This window comes from Planococcus citri, chromosome 3 (genome assembly GCF_950023065.1).
Source record: "Planococcus citri chromosome 3, ihPlaCitr1.1, whole genome shotgun sequence".
Lineage (NCBI taxonomy): Eukaryota > Metazoa > Arthropoda > Insecta > Hemiptera > Pseudococcidae > Planococcus > Planococcus citri.
Genome location: NC_088679.1, coordinates 82,290,622 through 82,314,328, shown reverse-complemented (window position 1 = coordinate 82,314,328; position 23,707 = coordinate 82,290,622). Strand labels below are relative to the sequence as shown.

Sequence of the window (23,707 nt, the reverse complement as noted above, 5' to 3'; positions counted from 1 at the left end):
AGTAATAATACCTACATAGGTGTTAGGTGTTTGAAATTCGTTGAAACGTACAGAAATTGGAATTTTCTACCAAATGATGAGAATTTTCCATTGGAAAAATATTTGGACGGATAAATAAGTACAGAAAGGTAGAGGTACATGGCCAGACGTCCTCGTGGAACAAAAATAATGAAATATTTATCCTCCAAAAACAAGGGAAAAAAGGTGTATAAAATTGCAAAATTTTCGTTCAATTTTCAATCTAACTTGGTACTTGTTATAAAGATCGTTTGAACTTTGATTAGATAAAAATATCTCCGAAAAAAAGAGGATTTTTTTAATCCAAATCTGAGGAACCCTCTGCCAGGTCCACCGGACCTCGCGTGTTCATTTTCATTTTTTTCTAAAATATTTTGTAATACTCGGAGAAAACTTTTGATTTGAAATGGCGAAATCGATCAAAAAGGTCCCTAAGATGGTAAATCGGTGTTTACTTATGGGTCATTCCACGTCAATTGGACCAAGAAGTGGTAGGGGGTTCGGCGATTTTTTTAAAAGTTTTTCCTGTGGAAAGATCTTTTGAAGAGATGGCCAATGGCGCAAATCGCAGCCCTCTAGCTCATTTTTAAAGGCAGCCAGAGGGTGTCAAAGTTTTCAGTGAACCTAAAATATCACCCATTTCAGCGGTGGATTACTCGATAACCACGATATCTAACAAAATGGAACTTTTCCCCATAGTTAGGATATTTGAAAGGCTTTTTGGTGATATCATGAAAATCAGTGTTACCACTTTTGTTCGTACAAAAAATTAGCTCAAAAAGTTTCAAAACGTAGTTTTCATATCGTTCCGACTTTCAAAAATTCTGAAAAAAATATTATTATGGACAACTTTTCATGCTGAACAACATATTAAAAAATTGGGATGGTAACATGTTGCAAAGTCGACTTAAAAAAATTTAAAGTTTGCGAAAAAAATGCGATTTTTTTATTTAAAACTTGAAAAAAAGTTTTGATGGGTGAAGTTGACCCTTTTTACCCCTATTTTTACGTATCTGTTGAAAAAGTTGAAAACCCCCTTTCACTCGATGAAATGAACTCCTCACAAAAACATCAAAATTCAAAAAGATTCAAAAAATGAACGATTTTTCATTTTTTTTGTAGTGAGTGTATTTTTTTATCAAATTTATCATGAAATACGTCAGAAAGAGGTCAAAATAAGACAACTGAATAAATTTAAACTTTTTTTGATGTTTGAAATTGAAAATTGATTTTTTTCGAATTTTGATTTTTTGTGAGGAGTTTATTTCATCGAGTGAAAGTGGTTTATCAACTTTTTCAACAGATACGTAAAAATAGGGGTCAAATGGGTCAACTTCACCAATAAAAACTTTTTTTCATGTTTTAAATCAAAAAATCCCATTTTTTTCGCAAACTTTGAATTTTTTTAAATTGATTTTGCAACATGTCACCATCCCAATTTTTTAATATGTTGTTCAGTATGAAAAGTTGTCCATAATAATATTTTTTCAGAATTTTTGAGAGTCGAAACGATATGAAAACTACTTACGTTTTGAAACTTTTTGAGCTAATTTTTTGTACGAAAAAAATGGTAACACTGATTTTTATGATATCACCAAAAAGCCTTTCAAATATCCTAACTATGGGGAAAATTTCCATTTTGGTAGGTATCGTGGTTATCGAGTAATCCACTGCTGAAATGGATGATATTTTTGGTTCACTGAAAACTTTGACACCCCCTGGCTGCCTTTAAAAATGGGCTAGAGCGCTGCGATCTGCGCCATTGGCCATCTCTTCGAAAGGTATTTCCACAGGAAAAACTTGAAAAAAATCGCCGAACCCCCCTACCACTTCTTGGTCCAATTGACGTGGAATGACCCTAATAGGAGCTGAATTTCTGAAACAGAGAAAAATACATATACAATTTAAAGTACGTATTGAAGCATTGTTTTGATATTTTGACGAAAAGCCATAAATCGTCGAAAAGAGGATCGATTTTCTAGTCTGCCTTTTACGAAAACATGCAAAATTCATGCTTCGGTTTACTCCGCGGAGCGTTAATGGTGTAAATTCCAATCTTGTCTTTGCTGATTTTGCCAACCATTACCATGGTGTGTGACTTTGCAAAGAGGAGACAAAGTTGTGCAGCAGGGGCGTTAGCAATGTGTAGTACACAGAGTAGGTATGTTTACGTATACAGTAGATCGCCGGCTCGGGATGTCAGTTTTCATACGTAATATTTTGAAACATTTGCGAAATTGCTCGAGTTATGTATTTGTGCTCGGCGAGATACTCGTATGCGTATAACTTACTAAACTATTCGCCTTTTCTCGTTTCTGTTTCTAGCGTGATACCTGCGATAGTTATCTTTGTAGCTTTTCGTGTCATGTAAGCCACTTTGTTGTCGCGTACCTTTAACCATACGTATACATACTCGTAGGTAGAGGTAGAGGTAGAGGTACGTCTACGTGGTTTTGTCAAAGCGAGCACTTTGTATCCAGACCCACAACTCGAACCCTCCACATATATACTTAGTACATATAAACTAGTACCTACCTCGAGTTTTAAATTCTCTTCTTCATCGTGTCGTGTCGTGGTGTCGCTTTTACTGATTTTAAATTCGCTTTCTCAATAAGGGATGTGGCATGTTCTACGGCGAGACCATGAGAACGTGGCTTTATTGCTTTTGACGATCGAATATGATGAGAAATGCTAACTGGATTCGATTTCTGATTATCTACCAAGTACCAACCTCTGCTAAGTTAACGATAAGATTTTCGTGTGAAGAATGCTCGCACGCGATTGGACACTTTTGCATAAATGCATTCGTCGTGGAAATAAGCGATTATTCCTCTGTCGAATCGAAACCGTGTCCGATGATTTGAATTTAAAAAAAAACGAGTATTTTTAGCAGCTCCGCTCCGGCTTCACCATCTCAACTTTCAACTTATAAATTATACCGACTTGACTTGTATTCGTTCCAAAAATACATTAGGTACTCGACTTATTGTCGGTTCGAGTATTAGTACCTAATAAATTCCGATCCAAAATGATGCGTAATTTTTCTCTTTCGCGGTAAGTAAGGACACGAGTGGCGAGGAAGTTCGAGCACGTACGTGTAGGTGCAATAAGTACCACTACGAGATGTACTTACGTATACATCTACTCGTATATAGGTAGAGGTACTTACACTTAGCGCCCTCTAATACGTGTAAAATTGCTCTGATCAATTACCTAAGGGCTAGATATGTAGTAGGTAGGTACGTAGTTGGCCACATGGAACGTATAAGTATAGTACGAAGTAACGAGACTTTTTTCCCTCGTTTTGTGAGGTATTTTTCGACGCGGCGAATGATTTATGAACATTTGAGATGACCTTTGAATGAATTCCAAGTGCTAAACCTAGTGACGTGCGAGACTTGATCATCGAAACTGCAGGCTATAATTTCTACACAAACGTTAATAGATTTTTAAAAATCTGCTTCACCCATGGTTGCTTTTAGCAGTTGGTAGGAAGGTAGGTATACGGTGTCGTCGTCATATTAATATACTCGTGTTCGTGTTTCGTGAAAGCGATTCGATTTTTTGAAATAGGATATCACGTCGATAGGGGCACTGGGCAGGGAGTGGTACGGACAGCACGAAATGTATGGCTTCGATAAGACGCAGCAGACGTTGCGCTTCGTGAACAGATTTTCAATTTACAATCGAGGCTCGTCGTCGTTTTAATTCATTAAGCAGACGCTCACTACGCGTACTTAGTATCTAAATCTACATTTATATGTACATACATATGTATTTAATCATACCTCGTACATAGGTTTATTAATAATTTTGGTGTTTTTTCCCTTTCTGTTGCAGGTGCGTTTTCTCAACTTTATTTTGAATAATTCACGTAGTAATATGCTCTAAAATCATACGGGATGGTAATATTTTAATTTAGATAGGTATTGTAATATCGAGTCGATGGTTTTATTGATATTTTTCTAATTCTTTGACGCTTGGCTTATTAATCTCGAGCTTTTCACGATGCTATTTTCACCTTCATTCTGAGTCTTGGTCTCGGTGAAATGATTACACACACGTATGTCGTATATACTGCAATACCGCAATCAAATATATGTATGTACCTAGACCTACTTAACACCGTAGCGAGATATTCGTAGGTAATTTCTTCGCGAAAAAAAAATAATAGTCTTATAATCGAGTAATTTATGCGTTCTTAACTCTTATACGTATACGTATGCAATGGGCTACGTAATTAAAAACCGACGAAAAAATCCTAATGCTATGGGTTAGGTACGTTTACCTGCGATGGTTTCTCGGACCTTATTAATTATTTGCTTATGCGAATGAGATGCAAATTCATAATTGAATGTAATTTCCAACCGAACCACGAAAAAGTGAGGCGAAATTTAATAGAATAATTTCACTTTTTTTTTAGCCCATCTTCCTCGTGCTGCATTAACCGCGCAATACGAGTGTTATTATAAAGAGAGAAGGAAGGACGAAAATTCGCTGAATTTCACATCAATTTTTTTTTTGAAACCAAAATCACCTTACATTTCGAAATTTGAAAAATTCTTCGATATTTGGAAAGAAAATGTGTTAAAACGCCCAGAAATCCAAAATTTTAGCCCCTCTCCCAATTCTTTTCTCAACTTTTGGCATAAATAGATGAAAATAAATTTCTGAAATCGCAACGTAGGTAATTGAGTATTGAAAAACTGGAATTCATGTTGATACAATGATAATGAGGTTTCCAAATATACATTTTTCGCGAATTCCAGACGTTTTGGGGCCTCCAATGCAAAATTAGTTTATTCTATTGAATTTTAAATGTATTTCAGAAAATGTACTTGGATATTAACTTGAGCTGCTAAAAATTTTGATTGAACCTAATTTCGACTAGCTCGGTCAATAAATGCGCATTTCCATTTTAGAAAATTTTTGGCGAATGGTTCGAGTGTAAACTTTTCTAAAATTTGGTGAAAGTTCCCTTTCATTTTTCGAATGGGAGCCTCTAGCGCAAAATTAGTTCCTCTCGGAGTCTTCAAACGTCTCTGGTAGGGCTGTCAAGAGAGGGGGGACAAAGGATGCAGTTGGCCTCGGGCCCGCGCTTTCTGGAGGATATGGTAAAATAAGGGCCTGTGTTGATAGAAAAGCATTATTTTTTATTGCTCGAAGTACAAATTTTCAAAAGCTTTCGCCCACGCTTCGCTCGGGCCAATTTTTCCTCGTTTTAGGATAAACAAATTTCATATTTGAGGCCTCCAAAAATCTTATGGAAAAATGCACAATTTTAGCAGGTCAAGCTGATATTGAACAGTTTTGGAAATATTTTAAATTCGTAGAGAAAATTTATTATGCACTAAAGGCTCTAGAATGTCTGAAATTCTAAAAAAAAAAAAAAAAAAAATGGGTTCAAGTGGTTCACGATTAGCTACGAGTATAGTGAACAAAATTTCTATATCTACATTTAAACTCAGTGTGCCCTAATTTTGAGAATTTTATTTTCTGATCAATTTATTGGGCTTATTACTTATTGACATTCTTAAGGATTTTCTAAAAATCGAGACGTAAACTTCGGATGACTGAAATTTTGGATTAGGAGATTTTTTTGGCAGGTTTTTTTCCAACTCGATACGTCGAAATTCGATTTTTTTGGATAAATTTTTCTCGAGCGATGGCGAATTTTTGGATGAAAAGGAAACATTTTAAGCTTAGCTAAATCTTCAAAAAAGCAGTTAAAAGTGGAATAATCTGAATCGTTCAATTCAAATGAGTAAGTGAGTGTTGAGAAAAAAAGTATAAAAAACTCCACCAAAAGGAGCAATTCGCAAGGCGAAAAATACTGTCGAAACGTCACATTTTTTTCGTCCATGCCTAAGTAGATTTCATTACTCGAATGTGCGAAAAATTTACATGAAAAGTTGAGAATACGACAGAGAATATTTTCAAAAAATAAGACGAGAAGATCGTGAAAACTGAAAAATTCTGGGGCATGAATTTTATATATTTTCGAAAATAAGTACATATGTATGTAGTTGGTGGATATTTGAAGAAAATTTTGAATTTAAACCGGTTCGAGGGATTTTAAAAATATGTGCCAAAATCGATCGAAAGTGTCACAAAGATAATAAATCCGAGTTTACAGGCAATGAATTTCATTTCGTCTTCATTTAAAGCATTTTTTTAAAACTTGAGAAATCAAAAAAAAAAAATTTGCTGGAAGCTCCAGAACATCTCGAAACCATCACCAATTGGTTCGGGAGGTTGAAAATAAGGTGTACCTAAGCTGAAAACCAAATTTCAGCCTTTTATATTGATGAGATCAAAATTTTGAATTTTTCAAAGAAAAGGAGACCATAATTTATACAATTTGAAAATTCACCAAAAATCGAGAAATGAAGGCTTAAATTATTTGCACTGGTAATATTCTGTTTTGATCCATTTTTGTTCGGTCCAAAAATTTTGTGCCTGTTTAGATACCTTCCTTATGAATCGAATATTTTTCAGCAGTTCCCATTTGTAGACGTTCAGGAGATGACTATATGAGCTTATCATTAGAGTTCTACTCCCCTCCTTCTTAATACGGTGTGACTTCAAAATACAGAATTTTCAGACTCTTACTAACTTAGCTGAATTATGAGCATTTTTCAACAAAAATGGACCTGTGGTTCAAATCCAAAATTTTCTCCAGTGATTTTCCAAACACATACGAGTAAATGAAAAATTCGCGGTTTGCTTACGAGTGAACTAAAAAAAGTGAAATTTGGTTTGTATCCTATTTTCGACCTTTCGCATCGATTAGTGAAGGTTTCGAATCGAGCTATTTTGCAGCTTCCAGATGATTTTCGGATTCTCCAGTATACGTCTATTTGAAAAAATACCCGATAAATTATTGCGCAATTGTTGGCTCGAAACGAAATTCAGTTGGTACCTTTGACGACTACTTAGGGTGAAAATAGACTACGAAAAATCTCTACTAGTTTTCCGACTCGTGATTAGTTTGAAAAATCTGTCTAATTTTCCCGAATTGATGTATCCGATCGAACTTGAATTAAACGCAATCTCCGCATTCGGGAAGAAAAATGAGAAAAAGTACGGCTCGAGTGAGAGACAGGAAAGGAAATAAAATTCAACAATTTTGATAGCTACTCGTATTTATAGAGCCGCAGCCGGTAGAATACGAGTATAAGTCAGTGGGTAAGGTACGTACGAGTAGATTCGACGCTAGCTGTTTTGAAAGTAAAAAAAGGAAAATGACGCCGACGCCGACGTCGACGACTGCGACGACAACGTTTGTTTTGCATATGAATTAGAAATAGCCTGGCGTTTCAATGCGACGAGAATAATATATTAAAATTTTTCCATGTATGGGTATATAATGTGTATACGTATTACGTAGGTATATACTGTATACTACATAGTATATCGCAGCTATGCTACATAGCGACGAGTAGGGAGGTAGATAGGTACGAAGCGTGTACGCGTACGCGTATATTTTGATCCAATTTAAACACATGTAAGCGAAGTGTACGTCGCGAAGTTTAAATTTCACATCGTCGTACGAAACGCCAAATCGCAATAAGATGGTATTCGAATACGAGCTAGCTCTATTCTGTTCTGAAAATGTACGAGTACGAGCACGAGTACATGTCGAAGTTAATATTACTTTTGCTTCGCCTTCGCGTCTTTTCCATCCTGATCCTTCTACCTTTTCTTCTTTCTATTTTCTATCGCACGATTATGAACAATCCACTTCCAGTCTGAATACTCGTACTCTTGCGCATATGTCGGATTCTGTCTCGCTTGTTCGAGCCACACAAAAAGAGCAACCGATAACGACGATGCTCTGCAGCGAGCTTTAGTGCTGGATTTTCATTTGTTGTCGGAGATGGCGTATGCTTTATGTTTGTAGGTGTGCTATTTTCAAAAAGCTCATTTCAACTTGGTCTTTAAGAGTGCTGACAACAAATAAACGTACACTAAATTACATTACATTACATTACATTACACATACATACTTTCACACCCAGTGATGTAAAACTTATCGTTTTTGACCCTATAATGATTCAAAGATTGGTTATCGTTTCGTTGAATTTTTAATATCAAGTAACCTTCCGACCTGTAAAACTACATAGATTAGAATTATGGTTGAATTTGTAGTCCGGGATATGACAATAGAAGTAATTGCACCCCCCCCCCCCCGTCGATCCTCCGGGACAATTTTTTTCTTAAAGGGGACATCCTAAGCAACATTTTAAAGCGAACTTGCCCAAAAAAAAGTTGGCCTTACTTACAAATGGGTGGCCATTTTGATTGACAGGTCAGCCGAAATCGCAGATTTTGCGTTTCAACATAGGACTTGTACGAAATTTTTCAAACTTTACAAGGGTAGATCGAAAGATCATGCAAAAATTTATCATTTGTCAAAATTTCTAGTGCTAAAGTGCGTTTTTCGATTTCTGGTGAATTTTTAAAAATCCAATTTAAGCCAAAAATGAGGGAAAAATTTTACTAAATTGACCAAGAAAGCTGAAATTTCGGATATACCTCCCCCATTTTCGACATGCCAAATCGATTGGAAACGGTTTCAACCCGTTTTGAGCAGTTCTGGAGCCTCCAGCAGATTTTTGAAACTCGAAATTCCCACAAAATTCCATGAAATTGGTGTTGTAAAGCTGAAATTTACTCTGAAAACTAAATTCAATACGCCCACGAAGTACTGCAGGTGAATTTCAAGTCGTTTTCGAGCCTCCCGCGACTTTATGAAAATTCCTGAAGCCTCCAGCAGATTTTTGAAACTTTAAATTTTCACAAAATTTCATCAAATGGAGATGGAAAGCTGAAATTTACTCTACACTCCAATTTTAACACCCTCTAAAGACGACTTCACGTGGGCTCAAGTCACTTTAGATCCTTCAGCGACTTTTTTGAAAATTACTGGAGCCTCCAGTAGTTTTATGAAACTTGAAATTCCCACAAAATTCCATGAAATTGGAGTTATGAAGCTGAAATTTACTCTGAAAACTAAATTCAATACGCCTACGAAGTACTGCAGGTGATTTTCAAGTCGTTTTGGAGCCTCCAGCGACTTTTTGAAAATTCCTGAAGCCTCCAGCAGATTTTAGAAGCTTTAAATTTTCACAAAATTTCATCAAATCGAGATGGAAAGCTGAAATTTACTCTACACTCCAATTTTAACACCCTCTAAAGACGACCTCAGGTGGGTTCAAGTCACTTTAGATCCTCCAGCGACTTATTACGCCTCCAGTAGTTTTTTGAAGCTTGAAATTTCCCCAAAATTTCATCAAACTGAGATGTACAGTCGAAATTCATTCTGCAAACTAATTTCAATACGCTACGAAGTTGACTGCTGGTGGATTTCAAGTCGTTTTGGAGTCTCCAGCGACTTTTCGAAAGGTTGTACTGCGTTTTTTTGGAAAATTGAAATTTCCTACAAGTAGCTGGAAGCTTCAAAACCATTTGAAACCACCATGTAGTCTGCGAAGTACATTTCAGCTTGCCCAGTCCATTTGATAAATAAATGTTTCGGGAATTCCAAGTTTCAAAAATCTACTGGAGGCTCCAGTAATTTTCAAAAAAGTCGCTGGAGGATCTAAAGTGACTTGAACCCACCTGAAGTCGTCTTCAGAGAGTGTTAAAATTGGAGTGTAGAGTAAATTACAGCTTTCCTTCTCCATTTGATGAAATTTTGTGAAAATTTAAAGTTTCAAAAATCTGCTGGAGGCTTCAGGAATTTTCAAAAAGTCGCTGAAGGCTCCAAAACGACTAATATTTCGCTAAAAATTGACGTTTTTTTGACAGTTTTTGACTTGGGCTTTAGCAGAAGAAAACCCCAGAGTTTTTTTTTTTTCATTAACATTGGATTAATCAGAAGAATTTTAGCGCTGAAACAAAAAATGTTGATGAGGCGAATTTTTTATTATTATTATTATTATTTTTAATTTTTTGGACTTGGGGGCTAATATAGAATTATTTTCTCATACGAGGTACATAACAACTTTACCGGGTGGGAGGTAGAAAATTCCGACTTGGTTAAATAAAATACGTGGTATGGTACACCCTAATCTTCACAGCAGGGATCGTAGAATGTGCTAGTGATTGAAAATGCCAAAGTGGTTTTTCGTGGTATCGAAGAAATAGCGGGTTAATTCACTCGAAATAAAATATATCCGCTCATCATCGTCGTCCCCGCCACTCACCACCTGACCTCCTACTTGTTCGGAATAGTTTCCGACTCTTTTTCCATTCAACCACAATCTGGGAAAGTTGAAAAGTTAGTTCGCGCAACAAAGCAAAACGGATGGGTATCGTATCAAAAAGACGTTGTAAAATGAACTCGCGCGCTAATTAAGACGAGTTTTTTTCCTCCAAATTGAAAAACCATTCACCAGACTCTTTGTTTTTTACTTCTGAGCCGCAAACTCGCGTTTTTAATTGATACGAACGAATTTGCTATATACCGAGAAAGAAGTCGAAGTCGACTCTGGGGGCACTTGCGGATTTCTTTGCACGAGTATCATTCTTTTCTTACAACCGGCACCTTCGGCTTCGCCGAGTTTCTTTTCTTTTTCCGTCTTCCTCTCGCTATCCTTTTTTTTCTTTCTTTCTTTTCTTCTTTCTATTCGAAACGCGAGCTCTTTTTTCAGCTGTTTTGAAAAGTTGGTACTTATAGCTGGAGGAGAAATTGTTGAGAAGTTGCGCGATAAATTTGTTTTAGTGCGGATTTGGCGAACAAGACGAGGAATTGTTGCAGAGTGAGCGGTGCAGCGGTGTTTGCGCACACTGCAGAGTGTTATTGATGGGGGTAAAGTTGGCCAAAAAGTTTTAATTAAAATGCAAAAAGTGAAACTGCGTGTAGTTGTTGTATTCGCTTTTTCGTACTGTACGATTCGTTCGTGAAAAGGTGAGAATTTTAAATAAGCTCCCCGCCGCGCCGCCAGCTCGCTGCATCTTGAACGAAAATTTGCAACAATTTTCTACGTAAGATAGGTACCTCCTTTTGTCGGGTTGTTTGCGAAAATTTTCGTGTATTCTCTCGAGTCGACGAGAGACTGATGCTGGAAAATTTGTCGAAAACTTTTAAAACAAAACCTCGACGAAATGTGATTCGGGTTTTACCGTTTTACGAATACAAGTACGAAAAATTTACGCACCATATCGCTCGAGATGATGGCACGAGGAGACGCAATATGCGGTACCTACACCTAAACCTATCCCGGTGAAACAAGTTCGCGTAGCTTTTTGGGTTAACGAATATCGTGTTTGTATGGTTGCCTACGCTTGATTTCGAAGGTATTCGCGTGTTAGTGGTACAGATGAAAAAGAGGCAGTTGAACGAGCAACGTTTCGTGGTTACCGGATTTCAATGCGGATAGGTGGCATAGCGAGAGCTACAGCCAGAGGTATTTAGCGAATATTGTATACTCGGGGCTCTTGCCTACATTCAAAATACGCAAGTGCTCGTATACGTACGTCGTACATCGCCTTCCTACTGATCGTGGGAAGCTTAACGACTCTATGATATTGCCAGTCGCCTCATTTTGTAAAGCACAAGTAGCCACTTTTCGCTGCGATGGAGATTTCTATCCGCAGTTATTAGGTAACGTTTTATTATTTCAATTGTTACGAGTATAGGTACCTACGTATATATGTTATCGACTACTAAAGCGAGTTTTCAAGCTTGCAGTCCCACTTAATGGTTTTGCTTTTCTATAGGATAGGAATTGTCAGGGTGTCGTAACAAAATCCCAAAATAAAAATGCGAGACTTGAGCGGGACTTTTAACAGGATATTTTTCAAGAAGGAAAAGGCATGTGGAAGGCAAAATTTTACATTCGAATTTTTCGCTTTTCCAATGTTTTCATTTTTCTAACATCTCAAACTTTTTTCCAAGCAAAACTGATGTCAAAAATATAAGACGTGGTATGACCTCAAAGTCTGTTTTTTTCAACTTGGCACTTGAGAATGCTGCTAAGTTTCTGTTACCAAATGCGCAAAGTTCGGTTCGTATCTGATAATACATACGAGTACACCAGGTGGATATGTGTACGTACTACATATGTACACACCATACGTAGGGTATAAAGGTACAGATGGCATCGTCGCTTGAAAAGCCTTATATGTCGCATTATGGGCTATTTTGCGTTCGCTTAAAATGATTTCTAGTAAACGTTTTATATTTCTACGTATATATTTTGTTTTCAGGCTAAAAGAATCGGAAACATTATTGGAACGATCGTAAGTTAATCATTTTTGGCATTGTTAATGCCTCAAAGCTTTCGCATCGTTTCTCATTTATACATATATTCGTACATACACTTACTAATAACACGCTCCGAGTATACCTATACCTACTCGTATTTCACTCACATACTAAAAAAAATCAGCTTTTTATCAATTACCCCAGCGTTAGTTTAAATACCTATGTAAGTACCTTGCGAAAAAAAAAAATATTATAGCTTTCCTTTCGCATCATGATGTAGGTATGTATGTACATTAGCCTACTTACATTTATAGCGCGCCAAAAATCATAAAATACTTACATGTTTACGTAATAACTACCTGTTCCTAACCTGCAACTTTGAGCTTGCGTTTAGCCATGTATCATACGGTAGAGCTTTCATCAACTTTTCCCTGTAAAGTAACGCTATCTGCGTTTCAGGCGCTGTACTGAACTTACAGTACAGAATTATACGAGTACGACGCCTATCAGAGTAGATTGCGTAATTTGGTTTATTTAGTATCATTATCTTTTTTTTTTTTTTTTTGGTATGTATTTATTCTACGATAATAATGTACAAACTATACATATACGTATGTAATGTTGGTATCCTATAATTCAGCGCTTGTAAATAGTGCTCTCGCCTCTTTTAGTAAGTAAATAATTTACTTTAGCGTAATGGAAAAATGGACGTGAAGCGTACGTAATGTATGGTGCATTAGCACGCGATGCTTGCCAAACCATGATTATCCACTGATGGCTTGAAAATTTGCAGAAAATGGAAAATGGTTGAGTTTCCGTTGTATGTACATACGTACGCGTATAAGATGAACTACCAGGGCAATTTATTCGACGTTATGTTGCTGCGCGATCGTGATCGACTTTTTTGAGTTTGTTGATTCGTGAATTGAAATAGGGACTGGCTTCGTTGTACTATTATGATTTTTGAATTTAGTCGATGATAATTTCTATACAAGTGGTACCTACAATTTGGAAATCAACATTGGAAATAGGAATGAAAATTCGATCGTAATTTTGAAATGAACCGAATTAAAAAAACATCTAAAAGTACACATCTGAGCCAAATTTCTAACAATTTTCGATTTTTGGATTACAGTTCAATTCATTTTACATGCCAAAAAAAAAAAAATGATAAAATTGAAGTAAGTAGATACCTGCCTAACTGAAATTTGTTGTTGACATAGATATTTTTTTTTCACCAATGACTGGATTTGGGAGGGTCAAAATTTGAGTAAAGCCCTAATTTCGGTGTGATTTTTTTTCGTGGGAAATAAATCACAGCGTACAACATTGTGAGCACGTGTTGAAAATTACAAATATTTACATTAAAAACACTAAAAAAAAAAGATGAAATTCAGCCAAATTTAATGAATACAAATTGTATGAAACGTTCTTACTTTTTTTTGATCGCTTAAAATGTGGATCAATTGTATTAATAATTAAGGAAATTTTACATGAAACATTTCACCAGGATGGCTCTTGGCATTTTCATCAACTAAACTCTTAAAAACTTGGAATGAAGTCTTGTCGAGTTCTCGAGTAAGATCTGTAGAACTTCCCTATCATATTGAAAGTTGAAGTTTTTAAAGTAAATTTTAACTTTCAAAGATTGGAAATTTTCAAAACAAGATTTTAGATTCCTATTGAGTTTTCTTTCCGAAAGAGAAAATATATTTTTCAAGTGAGGTAATATCGTTTTTTGGAACTACCAGGCTCTCAAATTTGAAGAATATCACTAAAAATCAAACGCAACAAAACGAAAAGAAACCCCTTTTTGCCTTACATACCCTCTTTACCGCAGCTCCTGGCGCAGAACTCCCTTTCTTCTCGTCATTGAAAAATGAAGTTTATTTTAATAGACTGAAAGTTTCACAGCAGCCCCTGGCGAAGAACTCCCTCACATCATTCCACAGAACTTCCATTCTATGCGTTGACATGTTGACCGCAGCAGCGCCTGGCGCAGAACCCCTCACTGCCATTATGAACTCAACGTGAATTTTCATGAACTGAAACGCTCATCGCAGCTGCTGCTGCTGTCACAATGGCCTCCACTCTTATTAAAATGAAGTTGAATTTTATGAACCGAAATTCTATCAGCGGCTCCTGGCGCAGAAGCCCAACCACGGTCATGCGTCGAACCTTTGGTAAATGAGCTGACATTTTTCAGCTTCGACCTACCTGCTAAAATTTCACAGCAGCTCCTGGCGCACAACTCATTTTTATCATCACGCTGAGATTTGATGAGCTCACATTTTCAAAGAGCTCCTGGCGCAGAACCCCCACCTTCATAATTGACCTGAAAATCGCTTAAATGGTCAGAACACAGTGGTTCCTGGCGCAGAACTCTGTATCACCATCATCAATCTGAACTCCTATTCCAAGGAATGAAATTTTCACTGAAAGCCTTGGTGCAGAAGCACCCACTGCCATTCTGAACTTGACATGAATTTTTGTTCCTTGAAACACTCGTCTCAGCTGCTGCTGTCACCATAGCCTGTAGCTTGTAGCCTGCACCCTCATTACCCTGAAATTGAATTTATTTTATGAACCAAAATTTCATTAATACTCCTGGTGCAAAAGCCCCCCCCCCCTCAGTTGTGCATCAAACTTTCATCACTTGAGCTAACACTTTTATTGCAACTCCATATGTTGCAGAACTCATTTCCCCACTTTCTTTGAAATGAACTTCGAATGTGATGAATTGAAATTTTCCCATCAGCTCCTGGCGCAGAACTCCCTCCTCCTTAACTCAACTGAATCAGAATGGCCACAGGTGCTCCTGGCGCAGAATCCCTTCTTCCATAATTGAACTGAACTGAAGTTCAATTAACTGAGATTTTCACTTCAGCTCCTGGCGCAGAACTCCCTACCTTCATCGTTAGATAAAGTTCAATTCTCCTTTCAAGGACTAATATTATCGCAGCAGCTCCTGGTGCTAATATCTTTCCTCCACCTCTAAACGTAACTAAAATCTTCACGGATGCCCTCGGCCCAGAACCCCCCTCCCCCTTTCTCCATAATTGAATTAGTCGGAAATTTAATGAACTGAGATATCATTAAGCTGAACTTTGATTCCATGAATTGAAATTTTCACCGACGCTCCTGGCGCAGAACCCACTTTGCCATAATTGAACTGAACTAAAATTTTCACAGCAGATTCTGGTGCAGAACTACCTCCCCCATTATTTTAAACAAATTTTATTTGCATAGCCATACTGAAACTATCGTCGCAGTGCTTGATTTACGGGCATATACCTACTCTGCCATCATCGTTACATCTAGGCTCAATTTTTAGTAAATTCTGCAGAGCTGCAAAACAAAACTTTTAGTTTTCTTTTTTCAATATTCAGTGTTCTATTTTCACAGATCAACACGACCTCATAAAAAATTCTGAAAAAAATCAATGGACGCTCAGATATGCGAAAAATCTGTCAAACCAACATAAAATGACCCACGTGTAATTTTCCCAAAGTAAAATATTACGTACTTGTATTCATTAACACTTGTGTATAGCGAAATGAATACGCGAGTATAGCGTTATGCAAATTATTTTCAACTCACCTGCAACAAAATACTGGCCACTGAGCCGAAAAACTGGAAAAATGTTCAAAATGAATCTACTCGTACCATCACCCCTGCTTCAAACTCGTCTATTTTATCCCAATCCCTCGTTCATCCCTTAATCCGAGAAAGAAAAAAGGTGACGACCGACGAAAAATAAATGGAACAATTTCGAGTTTTATTACGAATTAATTAAACGCCGACTAAAATTCTTGGAATTTCATTTCGAGACGACATTAAATTTGTCGAGGAAATCTCTCGCTTTATTTAAAGAAGCAATTAAGTCTCGAAATAACAATTGTTAGGTATAATAAGGCGATATGGAATTTTCAAACGTCGTGTTACGTTATCGTGAAAATGAAAATATGCCAGGATTGGGGAAAGTCTGCTCCGAGCGCCATCTTTCGACTATTCGTTGTAGAAGGATAGAGCGAAAAATGATGTGAAAATTCAACGAAAATGTACCAGATGCCGACACTGCGCAGTTAAGCGACTGCGATTCGAGGTACTAAGTAGACTTTTGTTGCGGAAAAGGTATTCAAGTTTAGGCATATTTGCTCGATAATAATGACGCAGCTCGCTTACAAAAGATTGCAAGCGTTCACGAATTTTGAATGTATCAGCGAGTAGGTTGTATTTTTATTTGACGTATTTAATTAAAGTTTTCGAATTACTCGTAAAAACCAGCGGGTTGGGTGAAGAAATAATAAAGAAAGCAGAACTGAAATCGATAAAGGTGAGCGAAGAATACTTATGTTTTTCTATAGGTACTTATTAGGTATGCATAATTAGCATGCTATCGTGTTTTCGATTACTTATGCAGATCGCGGAAAGAAGAGCGAGCGAGTAAGGTGTGGTGTATGTACGAGTACTACACATTATGTAGGTATAGTTGAGTCACCGCGCCGTAAATACGCCTAGATAGGCAAATTTATTAACGTCATAGTCGCGGTAGGTAAGCGAGATGGCGGGAGGGGTTCAGCGTATGGTTTACGTTGCAGCTGAAAGTGGTTCAAATGGCGTCCATTGAGTATTGTATCATCGCGTCGCGTCGTCGTTGGCACTTCTCGTAATACGTATTATGACGATGATTTTGATTAAATTTAAAGTTTGGCCGACATCGCCCGCTGCGATATGGAAAGCTTTCTAATGTATTAAAACTGATACGGTTTTGGTTTTTGGTTGTCATTTTTTACAATAAATTTACCGAACCGAAATGTATTTAACCGAGGTGAAGGTTCTTTTCTACGTAGTTGTAGGTACGCGTATTAGGGAAGAGCGGTGGTCGAGTGGCAACTGGCTAGAACCTGCGAAAAAATCAGGGTGCGAAAAATAGTAGCATTTATTATCATAATGACGGAGCATTTTTAGTGATGGATGAAACGATGCTACGTGTGAAAATTTTGATTAAAGTAGTATCTCATTTCGATGGTCGATTATAGCGCCTTGCCAGCTGTGTGAATGCCTCTTCGCTAGAATAACTTTTTTCCCGTTGATTTGTCCATCGTAGGGGTGTTAAAATTTGGGCAATTTGAGTCGTTTTTGCGGTAAAGAGTTGTGCGCTAGGCGCAGTGTAGATAATTTTAGTTCACGAAACAAGAGTAGGTATAGTTAGTGGCTGCGATGGCTACTGCGCCAGGCGCTGAATTGAAAGTTCTGGTTCAATAATTAAAGTCCAGTTAGACGGCCTTGAAAGGTGACCGCATTAGGCGCTGCTATGGAAATTTTGGTTCGTGAAATTGAAGATTCATTTAAAGAGCTGATTTCAATTATGGAAGAGGGGGTCCGGCGTGGGAGCTGCTGTTGACATTTTTCAGTTCTACGCCAAGGTCCGCTTTTAAAATTTCAGTGCACGCAATCAGCATTCCGTTTGATTACAGTGGTGGGGAGTTGTGCGCCAGGAGCTGCAGCGAAAATCTTGGTTTATTAAATTTCAGATCAGTTCAATTATGGAAGAGTGGGTTCTGCGCCAGGGGCCATTGTGAAAATTCTAGTTCAGTTTGGTTATGGGTCAGGGAGTTCTGCGCCAGGAGCTACTGCGAAACTATCATTCCTTATAGGAGAATTGATGTTCAGCTTGATGATGAGTGAGGGGAGTTCTGCGCCAGGAGCTGCGATGAAAATTTCAGTTCATTAAATTTTAGATCAATTATGGAAGAATGGGTTCTGCGCCAGGAGCCACTGCGAAAATTTCAGTTCAGTTTGGTTATGGAAGAGGGAGTTCTGCGCCAGAAGCTACTGTGGAAATATCAGTCTTTGGAAGGAGAATCAATGTTCAGGTTGATGCTGAAGGCAGAGAATTCTGTAGCAAGAGCTGCGGTGAAAATCTCAGTTCATTCTATTTCAATTTCAATTATGGAAGAGGGGGTTCTGCGCCAGGAGTCTTTCCAAAATTTGAGTTCATCAAATCAAATCTCAGTATGGTGATAAAAATGAGAAGTTCTGCACCTGGAGGAACTGTAAACATTTTAATAGGTACTTACATGGAATGAAAAATATTCATTTTAATAATAATGGGAGAAGGAATTCTGTGCCAAGAGCTGCGGTGAAAATGTCAGTTTATCCTAATCAGTGCACAAAAATTCATGTCGAGTTCGTAATAGCAATGGGAGCTTCTGCGCCAGGCGCCATGGTGAAAATTTAGCACACAAAATGGAAAGTTCTTTCGAGTGATTGAGGATAGGATTCTGCGCCAGGAGCTATAGTGAAAATTTCGTTGCAATAAATCAAAGTTCAGTCGAATGATGGGGAGGGGAGTTCTGCGCCAGGAGCTTTTCTAAAAATTCAAGTTCGTTAAATTAAAAGTAATTTCAATAATAGTGGGAAAAGGCGTTCTGAGCCCGGATCTATGATGAAAATGCCAGTTCACAAAACAGCAGCTTAGTTCATGAAGGCTTCTGCGCCAGGCGCGGTTTCTATACAATTTCAAGTCTTAACATTTCATATCAGTTTAATGATATGGTGGATAGTTCACAAAATAAATATTCTGTCGAATAATAACGAAGGCTGAGAATACTTCAGATGAAAAAATTTTACTTCGGTTTCATTTTGAGGGGGGGGGGGGGACTGCTGTGGTGAGCGATTCAGTACACGAACATTTTCCTCAAAAATACGTAGTTGTCGTCTTGCGAGTAATTTTGGCTCATCTAGAAAATGAATGTTACAGATCGTCGGTACTTATTGGTCGATGTAAATACGCTGGAGAATCACTCCACTTGCAAAATATTACATTTCTGATGAAAAATGGCAGAGTTATAACAAAATAAAAGTTCCCATAGGTCGATCTCGCGTTTCAAAAAATATTCCTTAATATTTTTATATGAAGAAGCAGCGTCTCCAAAAAACACTTTTCTTCATCATGTTGAAAGTGGGCCCTAAAGCGATTAACCAAAATCTCAAAATCTTCTACCTAGTAATTTACTTGTTTTTAGTTTTCTCAGTGTCTAGGTACCAATTTATAAAAAATTGAGAATTTCTCAAGTTGGAATATGGAGACGAAGGTTGGTTTTTCTGCGAGTTGTTTCTAAGCACAAACATGACTTTGCTCTTAGCGTCATTTCTCGCACTATCGTATATTACAATTTCAAAAAATTGAATTGCCTCTGTTTATTGTCATTAGGTATACTTACTTAGTATTTGCTGGCACTTGCTTCTCTCCAACTTTCAACTTGAAATCAGCGAAATAAAAAATCAAAAAAAAGTAGAACTGCAAATATATACCTAGGACTAGGTAGTTACTTAATTTTAGGTTACTGCGAATGACAACTTCTAATGTACATTATAGGTATATCGTGGTGGTGATTATAATTACGTATTTATTAACACCGAATCGAACACCTGCTGTTGGCAAAATCGTAGTCTTCGATGAAAGTTTTAAAAAAAAACATCAAATAAAATTAGGTCGACCAGGTGTCTGAATCACAACTCGAACAGCAGAAATAAAAACATTTCCTTTTAAAATTACTATCGAGTGGTAAAAAAAATAATAATAAAAAAAATGTGGAAAGTAAAAAATTCCAGTTTTTATCTCTTTTTTTTATAAGTACATATTATACGCTGTTTTTCAACAAATTTTTCGCTGCTTCGTACGCGTACGATATTATAAGTTCCTTCTAATACTTATGAAAATTTATAAGGCAGTATGGAAATGCGGTATGTAGATGTACGAGTAACATGTATAGAGTAAAGGTGAAAAAATATACCTAACGTTAAAATTAAGTTGGAAAGTTAAATGAATCGTACCCTTTGGGATGTGTGTAGTGTGTTATGCGGTACCGGCGCCTGACGCGGCGTTATTTATCCTTCTAACGCTAAAGTCGAGCTAATAGGTTGTTTTTAATTACGAGAGGTCAAGGTGGATTGTGTTTTTATATTCACAAACAGGTTTACATACAACGGAGAATGAATTTTATAACTAAATGAAGCGTATAGAGTAATTCAAATTTAACGTTGAACGGATTAAAGTTTATACAGAGTATTCTTTTTAATACGGCAGGAAACAGCGGAAAAAGCAACGTCCGTCTCTGCCTGTACGTCTCTTCGCCGTTCTGGCCGACAGCAGCCAGAGAAATTTAACGTAAATGCTTTCATCGTGCGCAGCTCGCGAACCTAGGGTATTTACACGTTACACGAGTACCATTGTGTTATTTGTATTATTTTGTACGTACCTATAATCTTACGATATTTTAGCTCGTTTCGAATAAAGTAGGTACTAGGTGCCTTATCTACCGTATTTTTGTCGTCATTTTTCAACGTAGTACAAGTTGAGACTTCGCTGATACGATTTGTTGTACCTATTGTGTTGTTAATTTAGTTAATGAACGAGAACGCAGTTGGTAGGTAGTCGGTCAAAATGACTCGGCGACGGTTCGTCTTCGTTTAGGACTCGGATACGACGGACAATTGTTTTCAAAATCTCGTCCTGCATTGCTTAAACGTGTGTCTTGAATTTTCATTCAATTTAAAATGGTCGTTACCTACCTATGTTTGAATAAACTGAAGAGGGAACTTTTTGAACTTGCATTATCCATTCCCCGATGAAAGAAAAAAATATATAAGTATAAAAGAAATAATAGAGGGAAATAAAATTACATTTAAAAAAATAAATAAATAAATAATAATAATAATAATCATAATAAAATTTAGCGACGACGTTCGCAACTTAATTTATTTCAATGGGATACAGTTTATTAGTTGGTCTCACAACTTTAACATCAACGCAGGTTCGAAATCAGGTTCGACGAATTTTGGAAAATTTCGGGCACTAAAATTTATTCTAGGATTTTGGCAAATTTTTGAAGATTTTAAAAATCTTAAATTGCTATGGGCTGAAAAATTTTGAAACCTCCAGATTTGTTTGTTATGCTGAAAAAATTCTCTATTTCACGATGAATGATAAAAATCGTCCTTAAAACAGCTTTTTTGAATTTTTGGAAATAACTTTTCAAAAATGTTGCAAAAATTCAAAAATCAACTTAAGAACTGGAAATTTTGGTTACGGAGGTTTTAAAACGTGATCTTTGGGTTTCATTCAAATCGGAGAGATGTGACTTCAAAAGGGTTCCTTTTGTGGTGACGTATTGGCGAGCTTTTGAATCGTGAAAAATTGGGCAAAATTCGAAAAATGAAGCTCCGCTTGTAAAATGTTCGAACGACGATGTATTTTTGGATATCGTATGGATACCTTGCCCACATTTAGAGCCTATTGAATTCGTGTCGCACATCGCGTTACCTACGTGAATAACGCAGCTAGCAACAGAACAGCTGTAAAAATTCAATTAATCGCCCGCTTGTGTCCGAAGCTCTTCGCGATGACGGCAGAATACGAATGGCTAACGGTAGTTCGACTCGCCAAATTAAATAATTGTCAGTTGTGAACTTTCCAATTTGAACATGACTAGTACGAGGTATTACGAGTAGACGCGTGTTTTTGGGATGGTTTTGACAAGCGACGCGACGTAAATTGGAAACGTTGCTATACAGTGCTATGTAGATTCATTCAATAATATCGATGATTCTTCGGTAGATCAGGGTTTGCCAAAATAGAAAAATCACAAAAATGTTTATCGTTCATCAAAATGGAATTCTTGTTTCAAAAAAAAAAAAAAAAAAAAAAAAAAAACTGTTAAGTACTTATAAGTCAAAAAAATAGGTGTAAATTTTCAAAAGCCGAGTAAAAGTGTCGAAAATAATGAAGTCACTGACGTCATCACGTTCAAATTGTGTCGAATTATGAGAGAACCGTTCGTGAGAAAGTTTTAAAAGCTGTTTGAAAATTGACGTTGAAATTGTTTTAATTTCTCAAATTCAAGTTGATCAAGGTTTCAAAGTTTTCAAAATATTATTCGAGAACAATATGTACCTACTACCTACAAACATTTCAGTACGTATGGAACGAAAAATGAATGGAGAAATTTTGGTCGACTTTGAAAGTTTAAATTGGCCTCTGAAACGGCGAGGTGTTGAGAGGAAGTACCATATAAAGGCGTGAAATTTTGCTGAAATTATAATTTTACCTACCTGAAAAACATTTTTTTTTTTTTTTTTTGCTAAAAATTTCTCCATTTTTTTCAAACATTTAGGGAGAAGTTTATCCGTGTCTTTTGGAATTCGTACGTTATGTGTTTAGCTGCGTAACTGTCAGAAAAATAATAGAGAGGAAGAAAAGAAATTGGCTGGCTTTTCTAGCGAGTATTTGTAGATGGAAGTAGAAAATCCTAATGATTTATCGAGGTGATCAAACTTTTATAACAACTTATATCCAGACTGCATAACGTCAAAATAATTCGAAAAGTTTTTCAAATGAAAAAAGATACATTTTTTCCTTTACTTAGTCTCCATTATATATTTAGGTACCTAAGTAGGTATAGCTATTGAAGCAGTTGAGTGTTTGAGTAAAGAAAATACACTACCTGTGATACCAAAGTTTCGACTCTGTCTGGTGGAAATCTTTATTGATGGATGGTAGGTAGTAGGTACCTATTTTTTAATTATTGAAATTTCTTTTGAAAATTGACCAACAACTTTTTTTTTCAACGTTGCTAAAAATTAATTCCAATTTTTACGATTCTGTTGGATAATTACAATCGCCACCGGAAGGAAAACGGAATTGATCAATTTGTATTCGTATTTTCCGATACCATATCGTACTCGAGTACTGAATAACGAAAGACCGCCATTTACTACAGTAAGTGCATGTAGGCTTAATGGCTGACTGCTTTTTAATGAACTGCTGTTCTGTTCCCCTGACGGGGACTAAATGGGGCGCGCATTTCGGCAAATAATTTCATCGTTCGAGGATATCATTATACCGACGAGGTGCGTCCGTTCGTCCGTCTGTTTGGTCGTGTAAACGCTCAATAATGATGCGAATCGAGGAAACGAACCACGAGCTGTGGCATGTTTCGCCTTTTTCGTTGAAGAAGAAGAAGAAAAAAAAAAGAGGAAAACCATTATATCGACAAATTTTCTACTTGAGAATTTTCTCATTCGTCTACAAATTACGTAGGTAGTAAGTAAGTGGGGTCCGTTCGTTGGTGAGCTGCGAGTGTACTCGTATAAAAAATACGCACCCTTGGAGAAGGTGTTTCTCAAGGAGACTGGAAATGGAAAACGAAGAAGAAAGAAGAATTGTACCCGTGGTTCAAGAAAAAGTGCACTTGTTGCTTAATACATAAATTTCCGAACGAGCGAATGTGGTGGAATAGACGACCGTACCTAGAAATACAGTAAAAATCGCTTATTATTATAACGGGTAATGTTATAAATCGCTTTATGTTATTAAAATCGTCCGGTCCCGATCTTTTACATCTCATTACATTGAAATTCCATCGGTTATTGTAATTAGAGCATCGGATAATGTTATAACTTTTAAGT

General features: G+C 36.8%; 1 protein-coding gene across 6 annotated transcripts in view; it reads left to right on the top strand.

Annotated features, from left to right (window-relative positions):
* dnc (phosphodiesterase dunce) overlaps window positions 1–23,707 on the top strand; it is a 474,861-nt gene that overhangs the window by 286,389 nt on the left and 164,765 nt on the right. For 5 of the 6 annotated variants that reach the window (XM_065356110.1, XM_065356111.1, XM_065356105.1 and 2 more), the window contains one exon: window positions 12,235–12,267. The exons of the other annotated variant lie outside the window; for it this stretch is intronic. In XM_065356110.1, coding sequence (XP_065212182.1) covers window positions 12,235–12,267 — 33 coding nt within the window. The remainder of the gene's footprint in view (window positions 1–12,234; window positions 12,268–23,707) is intronic. 6 annotated transcript variants of the gene reach the window in all.